The sequence below is a fragment of the Schistocerca nitens genome, chromosome 5 (assembly GCF_023898315.1).
Source record: "Schistocerca nitens isolate TAMUIC-IGC-003100 chromosome 5, iqSchNite1.1, whole genome shotgun sequence".
NCBI lineage: Eukaryota > Metazoa > Arthropoda > Insecta > Orthoptera > Acrididae > Schistocerca > Schistocerca nitens.
Genome location: NC_064618.1, coordinates 225,408,975 through 225,427,742, shown reverse-complemented (window position 1 = coordinate 225,427,742; position 18,768 = coordinate 225,408,975). Strand labels below are relative to the sequence as shown.

Sequence of the window (18,768 nt, the reverse complement as noted above, 5' to 3'; positions counted from 1 at the left end):
ATAAATTGTCAAATTTTACTGACGTATAGAATTCGTTTTATTAGTACCAGCAGCACAGAAATTTTGAACACTTGGATATGGGACGAAAAGGTGTTTTGGACCTCGCAGAATTTTTTAGGTGCCGAGGTGTGGTAGAGAAAGTGGTACTGGGAAGAAAGGAGAAAAGGAGACAGTGTAAGTGAGATAGGAGACATTGGCAATAGCATGTACTGTAAGTCAATGGGAGAAAAAATAAGCAGTGTTGAAACAGACAATGGCAAAGAGATGGAGATGCTGAGTATGAAGGCTTAGCTACAAAGAGAGACTGGGTAAAATGATTTAGAATCTTCTGTGTTAAAAATGTGTGAATATGTTGGCAAGCCCAAATTGTTAATGAGGAAGGCGGAATGAGCATTAAGGCAGCTGGATTCCCACTTTTCTGTCATATTCTTTTAAAGAAGAACGTAAGTACTTTTTTTTTCACCGAGAGGAGCATTTTTCCGCTGGTTCTAAGAGTCTGTGTGCCGGCCGCGGTGGTCTCGCGGTTCTAAGCGCGCAGTCCGGAACCGTGCGACTGCTACGGTCGCAGGTTCGAATCCTGCCTCGGGCATGGATGTGTGTGATGTCCTTAGGTTAGTTAGGTTTAAGTAGTTCTAAGTTCTAGGGGACTTATGACCACAGCAGTTGAGTCCCATAGTGCTCAGAGCCATTTGAACCATTTAAGAGTCTGTTTGAAAGGAGGTAGAATGTACAACAGACAAACTAGTCGTGACTACTTACGAGGTTATAAGCTCGCCGGACAAAATATTAAGTGTACCTTTAAAAGACCACACAGGTTCCTTTGCAGCGCAGTAAGTGTTGTAGAACTGGTACCAGACGCTCCAGCGCTGACGTAAGTCGTAGCAGTAAAGTGGTTTGTAAGTACCAGTCGATCGTATCGATTCAGCACAATAAAATGGATCGATGCTGAGATGTAACAGAATGGCACACAGGAGTTATCGAGTTTGCACGTGCCCACGACCACACCGTAAGTGAGGGTGCCCAGTTTATTGGTGAATCAGCGCGGAGTGCGTTAAGCGTCCCAATGAGAATGGTATAGTGTTCGCTCTCAGTCATGTATCACAGCGTGAGAACAGAGGTCGTACAAAGATCATAACCGACAGGGCGAGGAGACAAGTGTAACGACTTGGGAATGAAAGTCGGTTTCAAACCGGACAGGAATATCCGCTGTCAATGAAAGCAGGTCCGTGAACAACATTACAGCTGCCGTGCAGGACGGCTAAGAATCAATTTCTCGTCAAGCAGTGTAGAACTGTGTGTAGATATTTACATAGATTTTGTCTATATGCATTTTCTGAGTTAGTGATATTAGTAACTTACATCTGCATCCCATGCGGTGTTAACGCATTTTGTGCAAAATGCTCCCTGGGCATGTCAGTGCACTGTGTCAGCAGTAATTCATAAAGCGCGCTGTGGAGGGCCCCTATAACTTCATGAAATACCCTGTAGTCACTTCTTGTGACGCAGTGGGGTAGATAGAGGAGGAATCACTTGCGCGACCTTCAGTTTGCAGACGTATGAAGGAGGAAAGTGGATGAACAGAATCCGGGGACCTACCATCCCTCTAGCTTCTACCCGAGACATCTCGCACCTCCACCCTGTCGCACCCCCGAAACACAATTTATCCCTTAATAACTCTCTACGGCACTTAGAAGTGGTACGCACATTAAATACCTATGTTTGACCCACCCCATTTAAAGACAAACATTAATTTTATACCGATGGTACAATATTCTTAATAATTTGCGATTTTTATCCCTTGAACTCAGAAACTATTAGTCCTAAAAAAAACATGAAGGAGACATTTTTTGTGACTTCATAAGCTTTCCAGGCATAATTAATTCTTGAAAGTCTCTTCGCCGGAAAAATCGGCAGTAGCAGAACACTGTTTAAATGAGGGACACAGTATGAAATATGATGAAACTGTGGTAGTTGCCAACATTTCCGGTTTTTGGAACAGTGTCTATAAAGAGGCGATTGAAATTAGGTTGGCGGATAATTTAACGAACAGAGACAATGAGTTTCCTCTTAGCAGGACGTGGAATCCTGTACTATCTCGCATCAAACCTGTCATGGAGGGCAGCAACCGTTATGGGCGGCGCATGCGCCGTGTACCGTGGCCTATATAGGACGTCGATTTGCAGCCTGGCGTCAGTTCTCAGCGGGACTCGTCAGCAGAAGCAGCATTCTCCATGAAGGTGGTTACTAGTTCGATCGCCGAAATGTCAAGTTCATTTTAGAATCCGGCAGCAAACCCGAAGAGACTTTCGAGGACATTTTTTGCATGACATTTAGGTTAGTTTAATTTTGTACTGGGAAACATTTCAGCCAGAAGCCGCTGTTTCCGATCTATTCGAAAAAAGCAATTAAAAAACTGACCTTTAAACCTAAACCCACCCCAACACTGACAACCGACCCGTCAGGATTTCTAAAATGTTGTTCAGGACACTCCTTCTTAGCACTGTGCAAAAATGTGCGATTATACGGCTTTTTATTCTAATTGACCTTTTTTAGTATTCGTTGACGGGGCTTGCTGGCACAGCGCATGTGAAAGTGCACAACGGTGTCGTGGAGACCAGTAAGACCCGTAGTGACAGAGGCCTAAGTTCAAATGGCTCTGAGCACTATGGGACTTAACATCTGAGGTCATCAGTCGCCTAGAACTTAGAACCACTTAAACCTAACTAACCTAAGGACATCACACACATCCATGCCTGAGGCAGGATTCGAATGGTTCAAATGGCTCTGAGCACTATGGGACTCAACATCTTAGGTCATAAGTCCCCTAGAACTTAGAACTACTTAAACCTAACTAACCTAAGGACATCACACACACCCATGCCCGAGGCAGGATTCGAACCTGCGACCGTAGCAGTCCCGCGGTTCCGGACTGCAGCGCCAGAACCGCTAGACCACCGCGGCCGGCGCAGGATTCGAACCTGCGATCTTAGCGGTCGCCCGGTTCCAGACTGACACGCCTAGAACCGCTTGGCCACACCGGCCGGCAGAGGCCTAAGTATGCAAACTCATATTTACTGCCGAATACATGGCCTACCAGGAAGAGTAACCAGTACTTCGACATTTTGTAGCATCGTCGGATGACTTTTACAGAAATTGATTCCTATCAACTTCTTCCTCAAAAAATGTTCAAATGTGTGTGAAATCTTATGGGACTTAACTGCTAAGGTCATCAGTCCCTAAGCTTACACACTACTTAACCTAAATTATCCTAAGGAGAAACGCACACACCCATACCCGAAGGAGGACTCGAACCTCCGCCGGGACCAGCCGCACAGTCTATGACTGCAGCGCCTAAGACCGCTCGGCTAATCCCGCGCGGCATCAACTTCTTCCTCACGGGACGCTATACAACCCCTTTAAGTGTCAACTTATCGTTTTGTTTCATCGTGTATACGTGAATGTAGATGTAGTGATCCACTTTAAATAAGTGGATCTTCACTTGTACATTTCAGGCATGTAAATGGCACTCTGAGTAGAACTGAATGTCAATGTCGTGTGACTAGGGCCTCCCGTGGGGTAGACCGTTCTCCGGGTGCAAGTCTTTCGATTTGACGCCACTTCGGCGACTTGCGCGTCGATGGGGATGAAATGATGATGATTAGGACAACACAACACCCGGTCCCTGAGTGAAGAAAATCTCCGACTCAGCCGGGAATCGAACCCGGGCCCGTAAGATTGACATTCCGTCGCGCTGACCATTCAGCTACCGGGGGCGGACTGAGCAGAACTGATGATGGGTATATACAGCCTGTTCGCGACAAGCTCGGAAACAATGTGTTACACATGGGAACGTCTTTGTTGCCTAGTGTAACGGCACAAAACGTCTTTGTTGCCTAGTGTAACGGCACAATCCAAAGGCAAGGGCTCATTGCTGAAAGAGTACTACTTACCTCAACATGCTGATGCAGCATTACTTCACACCGCTGCTTAGTAGTCGAAGCGCCTCCCCTGTCGATGACCAGCGAAGCTACCGTAACCAGGGACGCTTCAGCTGCAGCGTACGTGATATCTGCAGCGACCACTGAACAATAAACCCACTCTGGTACATGTAAACACTGGCCATTTGACCAGACTGTGCATCGAATCAGCGAGTCAGTGAGTCGGCGTCCGCTATATACTGTGAGTCCAGCACCACTCAGCCGGTATGCTGACAGAGCCACCTGCTTGGAGGTCCAACCGCAGCGCTGACGGGCTGAGGTTCCAGCCAAGACTCTCCCACCCACTGGGCGTCTGCCAGCGCCAGACACCGCTAGCTGGATGTAGTTCCGTGGTTCGTACCTGGATGCCTCCACTGCCAAGCGCCAGGGCCTTCCGCCAGCCAGCCTCAACTGTGGTCAAACCATCTCGAGCTGCCTCGGCCCACTGCTGAGACAGCTCTGCCGGTCACCTGCGGTTACGCAAGTCGCAAAATCACCTGGCCGCTGGGATGAACCAGATGTACTGCCTGCTGGGTACGTTTCCTCTATATATCGTGTATTGTGGTGCATGGGTTCGACACCCGGCACCAGTGGCTGGCTGACATAGGTGCAAGTCCACTATTATAAAAGGTAGACAAGTAAATACAGAATTAGTACTGCTTCTTCGGACTTACGTTGCTCACCAACCTCCAACAGAGAACATCTGCACCCATTCTCTGGTAAATCTTAAGCAGTACAGCTTGCTGCACTGCTTGCTCAGATTTACAGGTGCATACAGAGTCCATTCTGTGGAAGCGCTTTTCATAACTTTAGGAATCTGCCTCTTGCAACCTTGTTACATTAGAGAGAGTGGAGCGCAATATTTATCACATAAAGGAGATGCAGGAAGAATGACGAAGACATTGGTCCAAAGAGCAAGTTCCAAGGCAGACATCACTTCATGCATAATTCGAGAATCGTAGGAGTAGGATGCAGTTGCAACAGGACGATGGAGATTTGAATTCTTTCCCAGTGTGACCAAAATACTCCGGATGAAGTGCATTCTGTACTCGAGGGGTATGAGCCATTTTCTTATAGGCCATGGGCCAAAACCCACGTATCTTAGTAGATTGGGACGACGGTTAAACGGTGACTGTGACTGTAAAGATGCTGGACGCCACACTACGTTGTCCTGCACACAGTGGTGCAGTATTTTGTATGGTGCTCCATCGGTCGGTCAGAAAAGCTTCATATTGCAACCACCGCGCTCACCTAAACTGTCGCCGAACACTTCATTCAAATGTCGGCTGGTCCCTGACTGCCAGAGTGGAATGCTGCGGCGCATGCTGGGAGGAACATATCCCAACAGTAGGGGAAGTTCTACTTACAAAAATTGTAAACAGCTGAGTAGATTCAGTGCTGGAACACAAGGTTCAATCACGTCTTCTGCCCAGACAGCCACTGAAAACCTTTCCTGGTGACGATGTTCTTGAATGGAATATATTTTCATACACCCACTGATGACGATTGCAGACAAATAGTATGATCCGTAACTAGGATGAAGTGTGGTAACGTAACAATATTGGGGCACTGGCACAAGAATTTGCGTGCCATGGACAACCCTCTGTTTTCAGTGCTTGACACTTTTGTGCATGATGAGAATGTAAACTGTCTGTTCAACAAGTGACATCGAGTTCGTGGGCTACTTCTGTGATGCTGGTTAAAAGCATTCTTTGGAATCAATGGAGAATCTCTTCACAAAATTCCAGCATCCTCCTTGTACTTCGTTGTGCTCCATGAGCCGTTTTGAGTTCACTCATGACCAGTTCTCTCCAGCGACTGTCCACAGCCCTAAGGGTGTTGACTGCTGGTAGGATTCAGTTTGGGAAATGTTGAGTATACCAACTTCTCACACCCACAGGACTGAAACCCACTGCTGCATAAGCAATGTGAATGTTGACTAGCTCGTTGCTTGCGTACTTGTTCATGGTGACTTTGGTGTGGTACAGTACACAGTGACACAAGTACAGTGAAGCACAAGAAACCATGCCACAACACATGGCAGTTTAGTCGGAAAAAACAACACTAGTAAACACGCTTACTGGGCAGTCCTGTGTGCCCTTTCGCTGTCTGGGTGGCTTTTATGTTATTAGCTCCACAACAGTGCGTTTGCTTCTTGCGATTATATCGAAAAAATTTATCGATTCGATGTGCCCTACCCTTCTCTGACCAAATTATCAGGCTGTTATCCTCCAGTCTCTATGTACAGGGTAATGATAAAGAACATGAAATATTTCAAAAAATCGGTACAAATAAATGGCCTAGATCAACATTTTATAAATTTTCTGTGAGTCCACCTTTCGTCATACAGCACACATTTAACCGGTAGTCCAAATCTGCTATACCCCACCCAGCGTACCAACAGTAATGGTAAGACCAGCAGCTGCAATGGCGAGTCACAAGTCTTCGAGGTTGTGCGGTAGAGGTGGAACATAAATGTTACCCTTGATGTAAACCCACAAGACATTGTAGGTTTCTACATCGTCACGTACCACACACGGTCGACTGCCTGTTCTGACTCGCCCAGATGGTCCGAACGTTTTGCATCGCACAGGCGACCATCCTTCCCGAATTTGGTGTTGTAAACTAGTGGCGCCTTTATAAACTTACCACGGAGAGCTCTTTACACACTAACTAGCTATTGGCAATAAGCAAATACTAGTATACAAAATGCTGTCTTTGCCTGGTACGCTGACATTTTCTTCTGCAACTACGGTCGGTGATGCTCATAAATGAAGAATAATGCTGATATATGGTGAAACAACGCTCTGGTGGGCGGTTTGCGGGTTTAAATCACCTCGGGATATGACCATGCAGTGCATCTGACCTGCGTCATCGTACGGTGGCGCTGCATCAGTCCACATACGCAGAGGTGTGTTGGTGCATCTCAGAGTACAGTGCAGCGAGTAGGTGTGCAGACGTTTTCACACGTGCTAATGGTGACTGTGTGTTGAAAATGGCTCAAAGAACACATATTGATGACATTATGAGGGGTAGAATACTAGGACGACTGGAGGCTGGTCAAACCCAGCAGGTCGTAGCTCCGTGTGCCACGAAGTGTGATCTCAAGATTATGGCAAAGATTCCAGCAGACAGGTAACGTGTCCAGGCGCTACAGTACGGGACGTCCACAGTGTACAACACTACAAGAAGGCCGATATCTCACCATCAGTGCCCGCAGACGGCCACGGAGTACTGCAGGTAGCCTCGCTCGGGACTTTACCGCAGCCACTGGAACAGTTGTCTCCTGACACACAATCTACAGACGACTGAACAGACATCGTTTATTCGCCCGGAGACCTGCAAGGTGCATTCCACTGACCCCTGGTCACAGGAGAGCCTGTAAAGCCTGGTGTCAAGCACACAGTAAATGGTCACTGGAACAGTGGTCCCAGGTTATGTTCATGGACGAGCCCAGGTATAGTCTGAACCGTGATTCTCGCTGGGTTTTCATCTGGCGTGAACCAGGAACCAGATACCAACCCCTTAATACCCTTAAAAGGGACCTGTATGGAGGTCGTGGTTTGATGGTGTGTGGTCGGATTATGATTGGTGCACGTACACCCCTGCATGTCTTTGACAGAGGAACTGTAACACGTTAGGTGTACCGCGACGTCATTGTGCAGCAGTATGTCCACCTTTTCATGGGTGCAGTGGGTCCCACCTTCCTCCTGGTGGATGATAACGCACGGCCCCACCGAGCTGCCATCGTGGATGAGTACCCTGAAACAGAAGATATCAGTCGAATGGAGTGGTCTGCCTGTTCTCCAGACCCCATCGAGCACGTCTGCGATGCTCTCGGTCGACTTATCGCTGCACGTCCTCAAACGCCTAGGACACTTGAGGAGCTCCGACACGCAGTGATGCAAGAATGGGAGGCTATACCCCAGCAGCTGCTCGACCACCTGATACAGAGTATGCCAACCCGTTGTATGGACTGTGTACGTGTGAATGGTGATCATATCCCATATTGATGTCGGGGTACATGCGCAGGAAACAGTGGCGTTTTGTAGCATATGTGTTTCGGGACAGTTTTCTCAACTTATCACCAATACCGTGGACTTGACGAACTGTGTCTTGTGTGTTCCCCATGTGCCTATGCTATTAGCGCCAGTTTTGTGTAGTGCCATGTTGTGTGGCACCACATTCTGCAATTATCCTTCATTTATGAGCATGATGAGTTAGTCTTTGATGTACTGTATCATTTCTTACGTTATTTTTTATCCATTTACTTACGCCCCGATTTATCAAATATTTTATGGACTTAACAGTTACCCTGATTAGTAGCAGTAAGTAAATGCGCATGCGCAGGACGCTGTGCTGAGAGTTTGACGGTATGGCCGCCAGAAGGCGCTGCAGGCTGGGCTGCGCCGCCAGGAGGACACGACGGTGCTGATGCGTCTGCACAACTGGACGCTGGCCGACGCCGACGTGGCCGCCGCCGACGCCGACTGCCGGCGCCTGCGCGACAAGGACTGGATAGAGGCGCAGCCATTCCGTGGGCCACTCGAGAGGTTCCAGTGGCGGGTATCACAGTTTCAGACTCATCTTGTGACACACTAACGCACGTCAGCGAAATCAGCTTCCTAGATAAAATACATAGTGAAGACATAAGCTTCTTCCAGTTTTGGACGAATGTATTTCACATAGTAAGAGTGTTACATAAAAAAATAGTGCTTACAGTTCGTGTAGATTTCCTTGGGCTACGAAGGAACGCCTCTTGGAGACTCTCCATTGTTTCAGCTGCAACATTTGGGCGTCCAGAGCAATCTATGTCCTTGAACTGTCGACAGCACGGCAATATACACTAAAGGCCATTAAAATTGCTACACCAAGAAGAAATGCAGATGATAAACGGGTATTCATTGGACAAATATATTATACTAGAACTGACATGTGATTACATTTTCACGCAATTTGGGTGGATAGATCCTGAGAAATCAGTACCCAGAACAACCACCTCTGGCCGTAATAACGGCCTTGATACGCGTGGGCATTGAGTCAAACAGAGCTTGGATGGCGTGTACAGGTACAGCTTCCCATGCAGCTTCAACACAATACCACAGTTCATCAAGGGTGGTGACTGGCGTATTGTGACGAGCCAGTTGCATCGACCACCATTGACCAGACGTTTCCAGTTGCTGAGAGATCTGCAGAATGTGCTGGCCAGGGCAGCAGCCGAACATTTTCTGTATCCAAAAAGGCCCGTACAGGACCTGCAACATGAGGTCGTGCATTATCCTGCTGAAATGTAGGGTTTCGCAGGGATCGAATGAAGGGTAGAACCATGGGTCGTAACACATCTGAAATGTAGCGTCCACTGTTCAAGTGCAGTCAATGCGAACAAGAGGTGACCGAAATTTGCAACCAATGGCACCCCATACCATCACGCCGGGTGATACGCCGGTATGACGATGACGAATACACGCTTCCAATGTGCATTCACCGCGATGTCGCCAAACACGGATGCGACCATCATGATGCTGTAAACAGAACCTGGATTCATCCGAAAAAATGTCGTTTTGTCATTCGTGCACCCAGGTTCGTCATTGAGTACACCGTCGCAGGCGATCCTGTCTGTGATGCAGCGTCAAGGGTAACCGCAGCCATGGTCTTCGAGCTGATAGTCCATGCTGCTGCAAACGTTGTGGAACTGTTCGTGCAGATGGTTGTTGTCTTGCAAACGTCCCCATCTGTTGACTCAGGGATCGAGACGTGGCTGCACGATCAGTTACAGCCATGAGGATAAGATGCCTGTCATCTCGACTGCTAGTGATACGAGGCCGTTGGGATCTAGCACGGCGTTCCGTATTACCCTCCTGAACCCACCGATTCCATATTCTGCTGACAGTCATTGGATCTCGACCAACGCAAGCAGCAATGTCGCGATACGATAAACAGCAATCACGATAGGCTACAATTAGACCTTCATCAAAATCGGAAACGTGATGGTACGCATTTCTCCTCCTTACACGAGGCATCACAATAACGTTTCACCAGGCAACGCCGGCCAACTGCTGTTTGTGTATGAGAAATCGGTTGGAAACTTTCCTCATGTCAGCACGTTATAGGTGTCGCCACCGGCGCCAACCTTGCGTGAATGCTCTGGGAAGCTAATCTTTTGCATATCACAGCATCTTCTTCCTGTCGGTTAAATTTCGCGTCTGTCGCACGTCATCTTCGTGTTGTAGCAATTTTAATGGCCAGTAGTGTATTTATTCATTTATTAACATTACAGAATGACTCACCATCTTGGTAACTATAGTGGGTCTATTGCTGCTACAAACTAGACAATTTCAGAATTTTAGTACTTTCTTGATTTTTTACATAATTAAATGGTTAGTTAAAAAAAGACAAACAAAACAAAAAATAAAAACACAAGATACATAAAGTGCAATTTGGGAAAGGAAGGGGGGGAAAAATTGTACTACATTCTTAATAAGGAAATAATACAGGATAGGAAAGATTTAGATAGCAAAAGAGGTCCCTTTACCTAGCTATTTGAAGTGGAAGGGCTTCGGTAAACACTTCGAACCTGTCTCATATGAATTAGCATATCGCAGAGGTTGAAAATACCGCTTCAGTTGTAAATTAGGTTATTTTCGCACGACCGGTTTCGGACTGTTATAAGCCCATCCTCAGGTGTCGTATCTGTGCTGTGGTCCCCGAGCGCCGCGTGTACCATTAGCATATTCTAGTCAACTAGAGCTACTACTACAATATGTATGTATGTTGTGATGCTAAGTATACGTGATTTTTGTATAAAGTATGAAAGTATTACGAGGGCAGTTCAATAAGTAATGCAACACATTTTTTTCTGAAACAAGGGTTGTTTTATTCAGCATTGAAATACACCAGGTTATTCCCCAATCTTTTAGCTACACAACACTATTTTTCAACGTAATCTCCATTCAATGCTATGGCCTTAAGCCACCTTGAAATGAGGGCCTGTATGCCTGCACGGTACCATTCCACTGTTCGATGTCGGAGCCAACGTCGTACTGCATCAATAACTTCTTCATCGTCCGCGTAGTGCGTCCCACGGATTGCGTTCTTCATTGGGCCAAACATATGGAAATCCGACGGTGCGAGATTGGGGCTGTAGGGTGCATGAGGAAGAACAGTCCACTGAAGTTTTGTGAGCTTCTCTCGGGTGCGAAGACTTGTGTGAGGTCTTGCGTTGTCATGAAGAAGGAGAAGTTCGTTCTGATTTTTGTGCCTACGAACACGCTGAAGTCGTTTCTTCAATTTCTGAAGAGTAGCGCAATACACTTCAGAGTTGATCGTTTGACCATGGGGAAGGACATCGAACAGAATAACCCCTTCAGCGTCCCAGAAGACTGTAACCATGACTTTACCGGCTGAGGGTATGGCTTTAAACTTTTTCTTGGTAGGGGAGTGGGTGTGACGCCACTCCATTGATTGCCGTTTTGTTTCAGGTTCGAAGTGATGAACCCATGTTTCATCGCCTGTAACAATCTTTGACAAGAAATTGTCACCCTCAGCCACATGACGAGCAAGCAATTCCGCACAGATGGTTCTCCTTTGCTCTTTATGGTGTTCGGTTAGACAACGAGGGACCCAGCGGGAACAAACCTTTGAATATCCCAACTGGTGAAAAATTGTGACAGCACTACCAACAGAGATGTCAAGTTGAGCACTGAGTTGCTTGATGGTGATCCGTCGATCATCTCGAACGAGTGTGTTCGCACGCTCCGCCATTGCAGGAGTCACAGCTGTGCACGGCCGGCCCGCACGCGGGAGATCAGACAGTCTTGCTTGACCTTGCGGCGATGATGACACACGCTTTGCCCAACGACTCACCGTGCTTTTGTCCACTGCCAGATCACCGTAGACATTCTGCAAGCGCCTATGAATATCTGAGATGCCCTGGTTTTCCGCCAAAAGATACTCGATCACTACCCGTTGTTTGCAACGCACATCCGTTACAGCGCTGCCACCTGTCGGAAGTCAATGAAACTATACGAGACGAAGCGGGAATGTTTGAAAATATTCCACAAGAAATTTCCGGTTTTTTCAACCAAAATTTGGCCGAGAAAAAAAATGTGTTGCATTACTTATTGAACTGCCCTCGTATTTGTTACAACCACTCAACAGCGGAAGAGGAGCCTCGGGAGGTGACATCGAGCCTCCACTTCCCTGAAGGGCGCTTCTTATCTGTGTCATGCGCTTGTGTTTGTGTACTTACGTCTTATTGTATTGCATATAAGCGTTTATGCACAATTTTATAAAGTTCGCATGTTTTATAGTTTGTTTCTCATACATTTCAAAAATTACACAATTACATGTTTGAAAGTATTGATCAAAGGAGCGCAAAGTTATTTGTTTTACTTGTAAAAACAGATAAATTCGTTGTTATGTTTCTATTAGTAAATTATTTCTAACTTCCATGTACGTATCACGTGTAGTATTGTTGCAGTCGTGTGATCTGCTGCAATGTCGTATACGTATCTAATGATATTGGAGTGCTCACGTCATCATCTGTGTCTTATATGTTCATCTGTTTCCGTATCAGTCTTTAAATCTCTGTTGTTCCTTGCATTATGCTGTGGTGTAGGGTGTGTTTCGGTTTGTGACCTTGTATATGACCGTTGCTGCTTATAAGTCTTGTGTAGCGCTCTTGATTCTCATCAGTGATGGGGTTAAGCCTGCTCCAGTTATTTGGGTGTCTTAAAGCTTTCGTTATGTCTTCAGTTTCAGACGTCGGCCTTACTTTTGTGAGTTTGGTACATTTTAGTGTTACGTGTTTGGGGGATCCATGTTGCCCACATTCACACATGTCACTTTGACTAGGCCCAAAGCAGTGCAGATGTGTAGGGTAAGAGCCATGGCCCGTCAAGAAGTGTACCATACAGCGACTTGGGTCAGCGTGTTTGATGCTCAATCGTTCCCGGATTTTCGGGAAGAAGGAGAAAACACGACGGCCCTTGTCAGATGTTTCCCATTCTTTTTGCTATGTCTCAAACTTCCAAATATTTAATTGCCGTTTTTCTGAAATATGCTCCCCTGTTACCTCATATACCTTATCCTGTCTTCCCCTTTTGGGCCAGTGTGCTGGTGCCTAATGTTTATGTCAATTGCGTACGTTGCAAGTACGACGCATAGGGCTTCCACGGACGTGGTACAAAATGCCCCTGTCATTCTGAGCAATACACCTCTTTATCCACGCCTCACAATGGTTTTCTGGGTCATGAGCGACAGTCGGCGTTCCCGAGCACTTACTGCGAAACACATAGATTCAAAGAGGGCTCTACGATACATTCGCAGTGTCTGCAGTGGTAGTTTGTAAAGAGTTGAGTTTAGCGTGGCGAATCTGCGCATAAGCCTTGTCCCTTTTTCAGTTGTAAGTCTTATGTGCTCGTTGAATGTCAGTATCCCTAGGTATCTTGTTGTTATTTTCCTCTCTATGCTAGTGTTGTTCAGCCTAACGGTGTGGTTTCTCTGCAAGGCCCTTTGGAGTAAATATACTGTCTTGCTTGCCGCAACTGTGAGCTTATTATGGCTGCACCGGTCACTTACGTTTGTAAGGAGTTTTATAGCCTTGTATTTGAGTTGCATTCCCGAGTTTGCATTACTACTAGCTTAGGCTACTATACACTTCAACCAGACTGTGTAGAAGCGGGTATATGGCAATATCCCAGAAATCTGGCCCATAGTTTGAGCCTTGCGGCCATTCTTTTGTTATTTTCTTGATAACATTTTGTATTTCTGCTTGCCCCTGCAACACCCTAACTTTGCACTAGTCGGGTAAGCTATTGTGTAAGACTGTTGCTGTCTGCATCTCTCGTAGCCTTGCGAGCAAGGTAGACCACCAGAGATTTCGAAGGCGCCTGCTACATCTATTTCTGTTTCTGCTCAGTGGACCAGGTGAGTTTCTGTGTTGGAGCACGGTCGGTCTTTGGGATAGCTAATTGTTGTGCTTTTTGAAGCAGACCAGTCAGAATGTGAGCTTTATAGTCTATGTTACCATTGTATGTATGGAGGGAACATTCTTCAACCACATCCCTTAACTTTTGTCAGTCTGCCTCGTTCAGAAGAAGTCGTTTTTGTTGACGTGAAGTTAGTGTGTTCGTGTTTGTGTATGTGTTTGTGTGGATGAATATCGCGTTATGGTCACTGTATATGGTATTTTCGAGTACTTCTCATTTGCTAACGTACACTCCTGGAAATGGAAAAAAGAACACATTGACACCGGTGTGTCAGACCCACCATACTTGCTCCGGACACTGCGAGAGGGCTGTACAAGCAATGATCACACGCACGGCACAGCGGACACACCAGGAACCGCGGTGTTGGCCGTCGAATGGCGCTAGCTGCGCAGCATTTGTGCACCGCCGCCGTCAGTGTCAGCCAGTTTGCCGTGGCATACGGAGCTCCATCGCAGTCTTTAACACTGGTAGCATGCCGCGACAGCGTGGACGTGAACCGTATGTGCAGTTGACGGACTTTGAGCGAGGGCGTATAGTGGGCATGCGGGAGGCCGGGTGGACGTACCGCCGAATTGCTCAACACGTGGGGCGTGGGGTCTCCACAGTACATCGATGTTGTCGCCAGTGGTCGGCGGAAGGTGCACGTGCCCGTCGACCTGGGACCGGACCGCAGCGACCCACGGATGCACGCCAAGACCGTAGGATCCTACGCAGTGCCGTAGGGGACCGCACCGCCACTTCCCAGCAAATTAGGGACACTGTTGCTCCTGGGGTATCGGCGAGGACCATTCGCAACCGTCTCCATGAAGCTGGGCTACGGTCCCGCACACCGTTAGACCGTCTTCCGCTCACGCCCCAACATCGTGCAGCCCGCCTCCAGTGGTGTCGCGACAGGCGTGAATGGAGGGACGAATGGAGACGTGTCGTCTTCAGCGATGAGAGTCGCTTCTGCCTTGGTGCCAATGATGGTCGTATGCGTGTTTGGCGCCGTGCAGGTGAGCGCCACAATCAGGACTGCATACGACCGAGGCACACAGGGCCAACACCCGGCATCATGGTGTGGGGAGCGATCTCCTACACTGGCCGTACACCACTGGTGATCGTCGAGGGGACACTGAATAGTGCACGGTACATCCAAACCGTCATCGAACCCATCGTTCTACCATTCCTAGACCGGCAAGGGAACTTGCTGTTCCAACAGGACAATGCACGTCCGCATGTATCCCGTGCCACCCAACGTGCTCTAGAAGGTGTAAGTCAACTACCCTGGCCAGCAAGATCTCCGGATCTGTCCCCCATTGAGCATGTTTGGGACTGGATGAAGCGTCGTCTCACGCGGTCTGCACGTCCAGCACGAACGCTGGTCCAACTGAGGCGCCAGGTGGAAATGGCATGGCAAGCCGTTCCACAGGACTACATCCAGCATCTCTACGATCGTCTCCATGGGAGAATAGCAGCCTGCATTGCTGCGAAAGGTGGATATACACTGTACTAGTGCCGACATTGTGCATGCTCTGTTGCCTGTGTCTATGTGCCTGTGGTTCTGTCAGTGTGATCATGTTATGTATCTGACCCCAGGAATGTGTCAATAAAGTTTCCCCTTCCTGGGACAATGAATTCACGGTGTTCTTTTTTCAATTTCCAGGAATGTATATTATGGACTTCGAATCTGCTAGTGAGATGTTTTAATATTGATGGACTGATGCAGTATGTAGATGTTTGTCCTGCTTCGTTTAGAACAAAGAGGCTACATTCATTCATTGTGTCAACTACAATTTACCTCCTATTATCTGTTCTGTGTGCGTGACATAGAGTCGACCGTGCATTGATGTCACTAAGTATGAGTAATATTTTGTCCCTTGAAAATTGTGCTATATCTCTCATTTGGTTATAAAAACGCTCTATGTCATATGATTACTATGTATACAAGGATATGATAGTCCAAGATTCTCGTCCATGTGTAATTTCAGGTGTGGCTACACGTTCAACAAAGTTATGTTGTTTTTGTGACTGTGTAATCTATGTTCGCTATTACAGTTGTAGCCTTGGCAGTCTGGATCCTTGTAATTGCTATGAGATGCTTGGGAAGGCCTGGAATTCTCCCGCCACGCTCTTCGAGACAGATTATACTTCCTGCACTGCGTTCAAGAGTCTGCCCAATTCCACTCCAGCCGAAGCACTCCTATTGCAGTTTAGCTGTAAGATCTTCACAGCGGGAGGTATCTGGTAAAGGCATAGCACTTAGGTGTTGCCTCTTTAGGGTCGCAATAGAAGTCTTTATGAACTTTATCTGTGTTTAAACCTTCACCTCTTCGTGTGCATGCTTGTCGTAAGAGTCTGCAGAGTTCATAATGGTCGGTTGGCAGGTCTCTGTCCTGAGTGTCATTCTGTCGGTCTGCCCCGTTATAGGGAAACATATTTTTCCCCTTCAGAGTGACTGAGGCGCATCACCAGATGCAGAGCAAACTGGAAAATTTCCCTATTTTCTAACTACTTATGCGTGAGTTACCGTCAAGATTACCATAATCAGTTACGTTAGTATTGTGTTGTTTGGGGTTTCTGTGTGTGTCCTGTGAAACATCCTGACATTTGTCTTCCTCTATTGTTTACATACAGTAGGAACTGTGTGTGGATGAAGTGTTTTTAACTGTATTGTTAGGTAGATTGTTTGTATTTAGCAATGGATTTTCAGTACCTGTGTTTTTCGAATACTGTTTGCCTATCTCGAGGTTATTTGGTTATTTGGCAACTGAGCGTTTTCTTTGTGGCTGTTTCCCTGTGTGTCTGTGCTGTGTGTGCTGCGACCATATGTAAAACGTACGACGGGTTTTATGTACGGTCTGCATTTGAGTGTAATTTAAATGGTGTGTTTTGACCTAGTGCATTGTTAGCAGGTGCTGTATCTTTTTGTGTTTCTTGTACTGGTGTGTCAATATGACTATCTGTCCCTTGTTTTTCGGTGTTGTAAAATGAATATGTGCTGGTATCACTGAGGTGCCCTAGCGCGTCCTTTTGTGTTTGTTTTCTGATTGTTTTGTTACATCCCCCGTTACAATGGTAGAAAACGTCCTCTTCCAGCCCTTCCATTTGCATCAGAAGTCCGTTCTGGAAGATTGGAACATTTCGTGCCTTCCTCCTCGGTAGTCAACGGCTCCGTACACACATGTAATCAGTGATGTTAAAATATCTTTTCTGTATTATGTCACACGTTTGTAGCGATGTAAGAGTGTTCGTTTCTAGATCTGTTGAGACTTCTTCATTAAATTTTTTACTTAAACTGCTGAGTGAAATTGAATGCAAGTGAATCTACTTTCTCTTTGCTTATTCTTATCATGTCAACACTGACCCACAATATTCTAGCGCAACGCAATCTGACTGCTCAAAAAAAGGATAACCTGACTTCAAATAATTAATTCAAAAGAATGGTCCTGACTAAACAGAAATCTTAACAATAACCTATACATTTCATTACGTACTTACCTGACAAAAATCTTCATTACGCGAACTACTGCAATACAGCGAGCGTCGATACTGCCAGCTAAATAAAATATTCTAACTACTAAAGCCACTAACTACTAATAGGCATGTGGTTATCAAAGGAAAGATTTTGTTGCTAACCAAATAATGTGTTTCTTTACCTTAATAATGTGACATCCAGTTCAGACACAAACATAAATCGTCATTGACATCTAGTACAAAGATATATAATCATGAATAATATTCAATCTCCAAGTCGAACATGTACAGATCGTTAGCCTACGCTAACGCTTCAGACCTCTACCCTCCATCACTGCTAACTTCTCACATTTAACATCCATCACTGCTGGCTGTTCACCTCCAAATGCCCAACAATACTTCCATCACTGCTGGCGACCAACTTCCAACTGCTCAACCCTACTGGCGATTAACTTCCATCAACGAGTCCAAACAGCCTCAGAGTCTCTTACAAAGAAAGCGCAGTCAGAGATCCAATGCAAAGTGCTACACAGCGCTGCCAACATAGAAGCAGCCCACTTACACTGCTAATTGTGCTACATCCATGTTATGTCGCTAGGCGACTGCGCCCCGTCAATCTCTCGTTTTAGTGATGGAGACTTATGTTTGCGCTTGCATATATTGCTTCTTTGCGTATCTGTACCTGTATTTAAGGAGGGCTTTAGTGTCTGGCCGTTGAAGTTGTGATCCGTGTTAATGAACTTTATCGGTAATGTTACATTCGGTGTGTTCTATTTGCCTCTCGTACAGTTGCTTGTAGGTAGGGCAGTCAGGTCCCCCTGCCTTATCACATGTCCTGTTTCTATATTTGCATGGTATACATCCAACTGTGGATTCCTGTCAGCATTCTGACTTCACACATTTTCCACAGACTGGTTCTTTATCGTAACGTTTTGGAGGGTGACCAAGGCCTCAGCAATTGAACAGCCACAAAATCTTTGCTGTATAAGGGCTCAAACTGAATATAGACGCTTTTCCTTTGCAGCAGCAGAAAACGAATCCTTGGAGTGAATTCCGGGATGTTATTAACTATATGTTTACCTTTTGAGCCTGTTTTGAACTTTATATTGACTATGCAGTGGAGGTGAGGACCGCGATGCCCAGCGTTAAAATCACGCGGTTTTCTTATGGATGGCCGAGGAAAACATTTCAGCCACACCGCCGCTGAGACTAGACTGAAAAGGCCTCAGAAGGTAGCATAAAGGGACTGCGTCTATGTAACCATCCCTTTCCCTAGGGCGGCAATTCCCATACGTTGCTTGGCTCCCACTGTCGGAGGTTCGAGTCCTCCCTCGAGCATGGGTGTT

General features: G+C 46.5%; 1 protein-coding gene across 1 annotated transcript in view; it reads left to right on the top strand.

The window, feature by feature from the left end:
* The window catches only part of LOC126260353 (uncharacterized), a 91,334-nt gene that overhangs the window by 23,177 nt on the left and 49,389 nt on the right, over window positions 1-18,768 (top strand). Inside the window, exon 4 of the mRNA XM_049957679.1 lies at window positions 8,364-8,543. Coding sequence (XP_049813636.1) covers window positions 8,364-8,543 — 180 coding nt within the window. The remainder of the gene's footprint in view (window positions 1-8,363; window positions 8,544-18,768) is intronic.